This window comes from Benincasa hispida, chromosome 9 (assembly GCF_027475165.1).
Source record: "Benincasa hispida cultivar pf3 chromosome 9, pf3_genome.v1.1, whole genome shotgun sequence".
Lineage (NCBI taxonomy): Eukaryota > Viridiplantae > Streptophyta > Magnoliopsida > Cucurbitales > Cucurbitaceae > Benincasa > Benincasa hispida.
The window spans coordinates 49,523,656-49,534,290 of record NC_143486.1 but is presented as its reverse complement, the minus strand read 5'-3'; the positions used below and the strand labels follow the sequence as shown (position 1 = coordinate 49,534,290).

At 33.8% G+C, this 10,635-nt stretch overlaps 1 protein-coding gene across 1 annotated transcript; it reads right to left on the bottom strand.

Annotated features, from left to right (window-relative positions):
- Nucleotides 1–700: 700 nt before the first annotated feature.
- On the bottom strand, nt 701–9,124 carry LOC120086180 (glycerophosphodiester phosphodiesterase GDPDL3). The gene is made up of 9 exons (XM_039042692.2): nt 8,770–9,124; nt 8,149–8,445; nt 7,758–7,873; nt 7,147–7,648; nt 6,277–6,315; nt 5,864–6,148; nt 4,773–4,915; nt 2,680–3,166; nt 701–1,263 (listed from the first exon to the last, which is right to left on the bottom strand). Exons 1-9 carry the CDS (start codon nt 8,906–8,908, stop codon nt 950–952), a joined length of 2,322 nt encoding a protein of 773 aa, XP_038898620.1. The 5' UTR covers nt 8,909–9,124; the 3' UTR covers nt 701–949.
- Between the last annotated feature and the right edge of the window lie 1,511 nt (nt 9,125–10,635).

Genomic DNA, 10,635 nt, shown 5'->3' with positions numbered 1-10,635 from the left:
TATTATCGGTGAGTGTCGCTTATTTTCTCCTTTAATATCTATAAACTTTCAATTTTATATATAATATATCACACAAATGTCAAAAATATTTTTAATTCACCATTTTATTAGTAAAAAAATATTTTTATGTAAACCTTAAATTTTTAATTTTGTAGTTAATAGATACATTAAATTCTAAAAAAGACCTATTAAAGACCATTAAACTCAATGCATAATATAACATTTAATTTTTAACTTTTGAAAATGAAAAAAATGCAAAACTTGATATTTTAGAAATCTGTTAGGCCCAAAAATTCATGATTCTATCAAACATTTTTTTTAAAGTTCCGAAACTATGTATAGATACAAATCTAGAAGTACATGGACTAAATTTCCAATTTTATATAAATTTGTACCACTATCATGAAATTGTATAAATTTGTGCTACTATCATGAAATTCTGGATATGTCACTGTTCAAATTAGCTAACCGTTTTAACTTTTAAGTCTCAATAGAACATATTATGCTCAATCTATAAAACATTGACCCTTTTAATACAAGTTAGTCAGAAATAGAACATATTAAGCCCAATTTATAAAACATTTGGCTAGATACCTCAATGTTCTTTGGTTCAGAGCTTTAGTGAGGGTTTAAAACATTTTGGATAAACAAAACAAAGAAAATAATCACAAACATAACTTACAAGTTACAACAGGCAAAAGGACCGAAACATTGGAAGATTGGTTACAAATATAATCAATCCATCATCATGAATGTGTACCCTCTCAAGAATTGATGTTTTTTTAACATGGGGGAAAGACTAAAGATACCTACAGACAAGAAAGTTCAAAGAATTAAATACCGAATCACGAAAAAGAATTTGAACTAGCAAAGCTCGATTCTAGAATGCAACAAAGATACGAAATTTACAGTCGAAACGAGCGAACCCGGGCATGTACTGCTATTGTTCTCAGAATGGAAGAAGAGCAATGGAAAGTATGGCAAGGTTCAAGAACAAGAAGCCTGCCCCAACTCCAAGCTTAGGTTGTCCATTGGGTTTAGAAGTTGGAGGGGTTGCTGTAGAGCCACCACCTTCCACAGCAGGTGCTGGGGCTTTGCTCGAAACCGGAGGCAATGGTGGCTCGGCTACGGCTTTGTCATCTAGAACTGGGCTTGCAGGTGTCTTCGGAGGCAAGAAATCTGGAGTAACAAGTTGCAACAAGCTACCAGGCTGGACAGGGCTCATGTAATTAGGTGTTTCTTTCATTGATAAGCATCGGTTCTCTACATTTAGTTTGAGATAACCATATCAGTGAACGTGCTCGATTCCAACAACAGTGTAACAAGAACCAGAAAAGAGACATATGCGAGATTTTTGTTCAGATAACCCATTTCTCAACCCCTAAATGATTAATGATCCACCTCAAAGTATGAAATCTAACTTTCTGTTTCCGTCAAAGAGTACTACCAAGCTTTAGGCAAGATGGTCATGTTTATCAAATCCCAACACGATGATGGCTATATCTATCGCGATCTTCATGTTTTTCCGCTCCTTATAGTATCACGTTAGGGACGGCCATATCTATCGTAGCCCTAACACAATGGTCATGTCTATCACGATCTTCATTTTTCTCATAGTTTGTTATGTTTTCACCATGAATATTGCGGCGGAGTGGAGAAAAATAAAGATCACGATAGGCATGCCATTGCATTAGGGCTAGGATAGATGTGGTCATCCCCAATGCAATACTGTATAAAACGCAGTAGTGCACTTTAACGTAAGTACAAGGTTAGATTTCATAAGTTTGTGGGAGTGGATCATTAATCATTAAGGCGCTCGTGAAAGGGTTGTCCATACAAAAACACATTATATGCATTGATTTTTGAAAGGAAAATACTCTTTTATATGCCAAAATGATCCTCTAGAAAACTGACCGGAAGGAACAGAATTAATGAGGCTTATAGTTATATATTCAGAGGTTAATGTTAAATGCTAAAAATATACATGAAGATCAAGACTGGGTTTTGATAGAGGACTTCACCAGTATCTCTCATATGGATTTTAAGACTGAGACTCGAAGCAAAATATTATTTTTTTCTTGTAATCAACAGATATCATTGACCCGTTCCGATCCACATACCTTTGCTAGAACCACTTCTATTTAGAAGTGATTCTAAAATAGTTAAAATTGTGTGCCACTTTTCAAATCACTCTCAACACATGCTTTTAAGGTGTTTTTTATTTAACTTTTTAAGTAATTAATTTTGAAAATAAGTCATTTTAGAAAATATTGAAATGTTTAACAACCCCTCAAGATAGCTTGTGAAACACTTTTAAAGTGTATTCTAAACAGTTTTTTATCAAGAGAGTTTAAATAAAAATGACTTTTTTGAAAAATATTTTTTTCTCTAGCCAATCCATCCAAACCCTTAATCATTCAAAACCAATTATGATGATATGAGAATTTCATTTAAAAGTGAAAAATTAATTTTGAGTGATTAAAGACGTGTTTCGGAGTGGTTTATCAATATGATAAAAGTGATTTTAACTCTTTCAAAATCACTCCCAAACATGCACGTAAAACAGTCAATTTATGACTGGAAGAGTAATCCTACTAATTTTAGAAGATATAAAATAAATCCACAGTTGATGAAACTGAAAGCATATACAATCAAGACGAATGGAAGGAAGATTCTTACTTTTATATCTAGCAGATGTCTTTGGAAAGCCAGTGATGACTCCATCAATGTCGGCTCCTAGAACATATGAGTTGATTTCTACTGTTGCATCTGAGAAGAAATCCCACGCTTGAGAGACAAATTCATTGCTGAAGGTTTCCACATACACTGAGAGATTAAGTGCTTGCAGCTTCTTCACAACATTTGTAGATCCAGTGAGAAATAGCTGATTTACAGGGAAGACAGAGGTCTTGCTGATAGTCACAGAGTCAGCAAAACTCTTAATGTCCTCAACAGTTGTATTGAGCACATCACTAATTGATTCTTCAACTTCGTAAACAAGCTCGTAACTTTTATTTTCCTGTTTAAGTTTTACTAGAGCAGCACTATCTGGAGATTGAATCAATACTTTAAGGGCTGTCTGATTATCATAACCAGCTTTGCTCAAGGAATCAAAGACCACATCAATTACACTTAAACCCTGATCCTTAGCAAGGTAGGCTGCATTCTGAGAAACAAATCAGACGAAATATCATCAGTAGAAATAAACAGCACAAGAACTTCCATGTTTGATACTTGATAGTATGGTAACCTTTTAAGCTTGTAAAGGCCATATCGTAGTTAAAGATATGCCGACTATAAACACTGTATCTGAGTGCTAACCAAAAATACGTAGTGGAAGAGAAAGATCAGAAGGATTTAGGAAAACATGACGCAGCAACATCACCCCAAGTGTCGAAAACGTCAAAGCCAACTTCTTCTAAAAACAGTGAATGATGATTGACAAAGCAAAGATCTGAGGATGTTTCTCCATAGCTAGAAACAGATGATAATATGGTAGCAAGGCATGTTTTGGGAGTGGATTTTGAACATCAAACATATATCTGATCATTCAAAATCAATTTAATATCTGATTTTACACTTTTAAATAGGATTTCATACCATCAAAATTGATTTTGAATATTAAAACATGTTTTGGAGTGATATTAAACATGATAAAGTAATTTTAACCATGTTAAAATCACTCTCAAACATGTCCTAAATTAACAGTTCTACTACTAGGATCAGCATGCTGGTTAACTTTGATCATTAAGGAGAGAAGATGTAAAATAGCTACGACATATTGGGCAGGGTAAGGTAGTGGAATGGCTTTTTGACTATTGAAATTAGTTCGTTATAATTTGGTCAGCTAGAAAAATCCTCAACAATTTACCTTAGCATCTGCATGTGGGGAGCTCGTGTATGTGCAAAGAGGGTAAATCTAACGATTCATGAGCTTTGTCATTCAATTGCCTAAATAATTCCTTATTTTTTTTCATTTTCAGAAACTATGCTTCCTCTAGATCTAACTACTCACTTGCAGTCTAGAGTGATCAGAATAGTTTCCCTTTTTGTGAAACTTTCCGTTGCTCCCTCTCATCAGAGTTAATACTCCACAAGGCTTGATTCACAAATCCATGTTGCAGTGCAGCCAACTCACAAGACCTACGATATTGCGAATCATTTGGATAAAGGGAAAGAGAACTACGGTCCAGCAGAAAGAAGGGTATTTTACTATTTTTTTTTTCTGGCTAGGTGTTTAAGATCATATGATTTATTGATCCTCATCGTATGAGATGTTCACTGTGATGACAGGCCATCATTCTTAACAATCAAGAGGGTTCAGTTATGCATCTTTGACATCAGCTTTAGACAGCAAAGAAAGGATCGTTAACAACCTGTCTATTTGTGAGATGAAAAGTTTGAAACATAGCGTTGCTATCTCAAGTACCTCACGAACTGACGGTTTTCTATTGATGTTCTCCTGAAGGCTAAGAGTTAGAGCACAATATTCGACTTGTAGATAATATGGATCATGATATTTCTTAGGGCTTGGAAGCTATCCAAATGGTTAGTTTCCCACATTGCACCACACAGTGTAGCGTTCGTTCCTATATTAAAATTTCCACTCTCAGCACAATCTATTTTATTTCCCCACACTTAACTATCAAATCATTTTACCAAAGCAAGATTCAGTGTGCAGAGCAGGTTATTATTAATAGCAAATGATTTCACATTCATATACCAAGGATCTTAAACACATTGTCCTTAATTTTGACAAAAACAACTCTAACCTTAATTTGGATCAAGACACCAGAAAGAGTGCTTGCATTCTTTGCCAAGGCCAAGAAATCAGGTAGTGTTAAGAATTTCCCACTGTTTCTGAACCTCGGGTTTCGGAACAATGTGAACTTTGAAAAAGGGCTCAATATTGACGCTGCAGTTGAGAATAAATGGAAAAATATTAGCATTCTCATAGTAGTTCTTGCTAAACATAAGCATTTCAAGCTAAACTTGCACTAGTGTTCCTACAGAAGCTTTCAGATAACCCACACTCAATTCCTATGAGATGGGTAGAACATTAAACGATATAGTCATGAAGAGACTACTAATGGAATTGCGGATATGTTCTACTGCATGGAAAGGATATCCTACTCTCTCTAATAACCAAGTTATCATACTCTAAATCATAAATTAAATAAATCATCATTGCACTCAACTGTTTTTCTCTTCTTTTAACTCTTTCAATGAATAACCAAGCTTTTCTTAAGAAGAAATGAAAAAATACAACGGCATACACGAAGAAAACACACAAAAAGAGGGAGGTAAACTACAAAAAGGAAGTCTAATGAAGAGAAGTAAAACCTAGCAGATAATTACAAAATAATTTTGTTACTAGCCCATAAGGACACTAGAATCTGACAAAGAATCAAACTTCACTCAAAGATATTTCGAGCCCTCAAAAAATTCTCTTTTTACTCTATTGTTCAAATGCATTCACTGATCATATGATGAAAGAAATTCCATACCAGAGTATATTATCACGAGTGCTGTGGCTAAATTTTCTGCTAACTCTTCTTAAAGAATATGCATTCTTTCTACACGTTTTAACCAAAATTCATTTGTTCGAGATGTTCAAATCTAAGCTTAAAGCATTTTTTGGCAATTTAACATTAACAAATCTCTCACTTGAAATCTGATATTCTATTTCATTTCCAATGTAAGGTACAAAGAAACTCATTGAGACCATGACTATATTATTCTAGTCTAGTCAAGTTTAATACCAGTCGTAGTAAATAAGCCGAGGAATGAAAAATGTAGACATGCTGCAAAGGACATGCTTAGTTACAAACAAGTATCTAAAATTGAAACCAACTCCACTTACGGGTCAGGCCTTGAATCTCTTCCCATGTTAAGTCAAAAGCAAAGATCCCGTCGTTAGGACTAATTTCGGGAATTTTTTTTGAACGGTCAATGAATGATGATTGAGATATTGTTGTGCTGTCAATGAGATTAATTGAGCTCATGCAAAATGGCGTTCCATCTTTTGTTATTTGAACAGGACAGTCAAGCACTTCAACACCATCTGAAATAGCCTTGGAATACGCCAAATCTGTGCAAGCAGGAAAGTCTCCACTAGCTCCAAATTGTGAAATAACCAAAGGCTTGACTGGAAAAGGAGAAGATATATCAAAATTAATGTTAGGAGATCTTCAGTTAAACAATCATTCAGCCTAGCCTAGTATGAAATTAGTTTCGAGATTGTCAGGGAAAACAACTATTATAACTCCTGCTTACCTTGACTTTTGGCATTCTTATCCAAATGAGCAAAACAGTCTGGACCATCAGAGAAAAGATCATCAATTCAATGGAATTTCAACGTTAATCAAATGAAGCAGAAAATCACCTATTGAATTATTATGCTGAAGTAGGCATGCTGTCTTAAGTTGTCAAGTGTGATTGGATGGTTATATATAAATCCATATAAAGTGAAGAATGGGAGAAAAGACTTCCACGGAATTCGATTGATTAGCTACGGTTTTAAAATCAAAAGTTCGCTAACTAGAACTATATAAACGAATACCGGGAACTCCCATTAATAACAATAATAATGAAAGAAATCTCCTGGAACATATGAAATCAACTTTCTAGCTACTTTCAACCATTTGTTTCCTTCAGGCTCCAGGCTCCCACAACGACAGAAGAAGATACATGGGAATTAATTCTACCTTCACTTGATTTAAAATAAAATACTAAGAGATCTTTAATATTCAACCATGTTCCAATCAAACTCTCGGAGAATACAATTGAAAGCCAAAATTCTTTACTTCAATCTTCTATTTCCTTAAATAGATATAACCACTCAACTTCAATTGGAAAGCCAAATTTTTTAATAGTTTATACTATGGTTTCCAAATTTTATACAGTTTGAGGGCTAGATTGTAACATGTCATTATAGCAAAGAAGTGGTTGGTACATTTTGAAATATTTAAGGGCTTAATTGTAAAAATTCGTAAGTCCTGGGTGATTAATCAAATTGAAAGTTTGAGATGTGATTACACCAATCCCTATACTTTAGGGTGGTTTTTGCAATTTTACCTATGTTCTATATATGATTAAATTATAACTCATGACATCATATATATGAGCTGGAATATGATGACTTACCAATAGCTGACGATGGAGTAATAGGGAAATCAGTAAGCACACCATCAACTGAAAATTCACCATTGTCAAAGTAAGACAGGTATTCAGTAACGGGATCATAACTGTAGTTGTAGCTTAGTGGAAGATCACTATAGAACTCTGATGCAAAAACTTCCAGCTGTGCTTTATGAGCATCAGAAACAAGAGAGGTTTGAGGTAGTATGTAACCATCTTTATCAGTGGGCCATATATAAGTCTTAGGAACAAGAATTCCAGAAGCAAATGTCTTGATAAAGGTGAGATTGCGTAAGAGAGAGTCATATGTCTGATTGGTGGTAACCTCAGTATCAGTTGGTCCTAAGACCCGAAGGATTAACTTTGTTATGCGGGGATTAACTCTTGCAGCTATACTTCTAAGAAATCCCACCTCTGGTGATGATATGTAGTTAACAACAATGCGTCTGGATACAGAAAGTACATAGTTCCTCATGCTCACGTTATGTTGTGTGAAGAACACATCATGCTGCAAAAAGAATAAACGGGGTGAGTGAAGACTATAGAAAGCAAAACCTATAAATTGTGAAGAAAAAGATGAACATTAGTGCATGCGCAAGTGAATTCAATATAATTACCTGAATATTTAGCCAAAGTCCTGGTGGCTTGAACTGATTAGCCACATCTTCAGGAGTGAGAATAACAAACCGATTGCCATCAAACTTGTTACTTCGAGAATAGATACCTTGAACAACTGCCCAGTTAAAGTCAACTTGTTAGGTAATTTTACATAATATTTCTCTGTCGCAGTAAACAATGGTTCAACTTGATGAAGAACTAAGAAAAATTAAAATTAAAAAGAGGATCATAACAACGAATGACCATTCTTGACTCGTACAAATTTCCCGAGCTTTTCAGCAAACAACAGCTAGACCCCAATAAATGATGAGATGAATATATATATATGGAGAGAGAGAGAGAGAAGAAAAGAAGAACAATGGGGAAGTGGTGTTGATAACTTGAACTTACTAGAAACATTTTCGAGTTCTTTGAGATTGAAATCGACTGTAAACAATCCCTTAGTACGGGCACCATTAACAAGATAGACATTGCTGCGGTTTGTCCCCAGAATACCCGGAGCATCAGTAGCATTGTCAAGCCTTAGATCCGGGAGGCAAATTCCAACTCCATCTTTGGTTAATTGCACATCGCACCATAAGATCACATCAGGAACACTAACCATAACTGCAAAATTGTAGGCAACTCCGCTTGAATCAGGAAACAGCCCTGAAAATCCACCGCGAGCCACAACAAATGGAGCCTCTCCTGCAAAAGCAAAACCAAGCCTAAATTCAAATTCCGATACCTAACAGCAGGCAATAACCATCTGAAACGCACTAGAAAACAAGAAAAACAAAAATCTCAAAATCCTCCAGCTCAAATTCGAAGTCATTTGCAAAACACTAAACAAGTTAAAATCAACTTAACCAAGCCATTTCTGACTTCCGACTACATTTTCAACTTCTTCCAACACAACAAGTGAATTAACCTTCCATCTCCTAACGATTCACAGAGCAAAAACAAAAACAAGACAACAAGATAACCAAAAACATTCGAGTTTCTAGAGAGAGAAACGAACACTAAACTCACCACTCAGAGTCTGCCATAGAGCTGTATTATTAGATCCCTGAGCAGATACCAGAGCCAAGAACGAGTGAAGAAACAGAGGAAACAGAAGAAGGAGAGAGCAGGAAGGACACATTGCCAGAAAATTCTTCCAGCAACTCATCGGAGCTCAGGCGAACTTCAGGGCGCGTCCGCCGGCAAATCCACAGCTGTTGATCGGAGGAAGAAAGCTGGAGATCAATGGATGAGGTAATATCAAAGTTAGAGGGAGAAGTTTCAGCAGAAAAATCTTTTTGAAGCGAGCATTTTATATTTTTGGTGGTGATTTAATAATTTTTTAAAAAATATATAATATAATTATATCTGCACGAAATTAATTATAATTAATAGAAGCCGGTGCTTGTTTTTTGATTGATAGTTCCCACGTCGAAACTGGAAAAATTATTAATCTAATCGGCTTACCTTTAGTCGGCTCAGCTCTTGCCAAGCCGTTGGCTGGAATGTAGCCAAGCCAAATACCTACCCTAAAAACTGAGTTAAATATCAATTTTTTTTATGATATATTCCTTAATTAGTTGGACTATATAAAATGTCGTTATTAATTATTTTTTTATATATATAATTTATGGTGTGGAAGAATCGAACCTGTCGAAGTTGATTATAATATATCAACTATGCTAATTTTTTATGACAATTGGGTTTTTAATTTTTTGAATTTCAAAAATTAAACTTATAAAACTATTCTACCCACAAGCTTCCATGTTTTTGTTATATAGTTTAATCTCCACTAATATCTTTAGAAATTAACTTAAATTTTAAAAATGTACGCCTCATTTGATAACTATTTTATTTTTTTTAATTGTTCTTTTTTTCTCACAATTTCTTACTCATGGTTTTCGTGTAAGCATTTAAATTTTTAGCTCATTTTCAAAAACAAAAAATAAGTTTTTTTGCAAACTATTATTTTTAGATTCAAAATTTAGTTTAGTTTTCGAAAACTCTCATAGAATTATGTAATAAAATATAGAAACCAATAGATGTAGTTAATGTTTAAAGGCATCACTTTCGAGAACAAAAAATTGAGAAACGAGATGGTTGCAAATGGGGACATAATTCTAAAGAAGAAAATTTATTTTTATTTCTAGAATTTGATTAGGAATTTAGTGTTTATTTAACAAAGGCGAACACTATAAATGAAAATTTTGGAAGAAGCAAACATAAATTTAAAAAATAAAAAACTAAGACCCTGTTGTATAACCATTTGATTTTTGTTAGTTAAATTTGTGTTTGTTTTCTTACAACTTTCTTACCATGGTTTTCATATTTCTTAATATAAAAATTTTAATTGTTAATCAAGGTGTAAAAATTTTATAAAAAAAAACAAAAAACAAAATTTTAAAACTATGGCCGTATGATAATCATTTAAGAGACGTTTGGTAACCATTTTATTTTGCGGCTGTTGAAAATATAGCACTTATACTATTATCAGATATAACCCAATACAATAGAGTTTACAAATATAACAAAATTTAGATTCAGCTCTCGAAATCTATCAGCGATAGACTATGTCATTTATAAGAGTCTATCACATATAGAAGTCTTGATAGATTTTGCTATATTTGCATTTTTTTAAAAATATTACTATACACTTAATTATTAGCCTTATAACTGCCATACATTCAAATTATCCTTTTGTTTTTAAGTTTTAAATTTTGAAAATTGTACTTATTTTCTCACAATTTCTTACTCATGTTTTTCATATTCCCTATGGAAGCATTTGCATACTTAGCCAATTTTCAAAAAAAAATAATTTTTTTAAAAATAGGCCCCGTTTGGTAACTCTTTAGTTTTTGATTTTTTATTTTTGCAAAAAGCCTATATAGACACTAC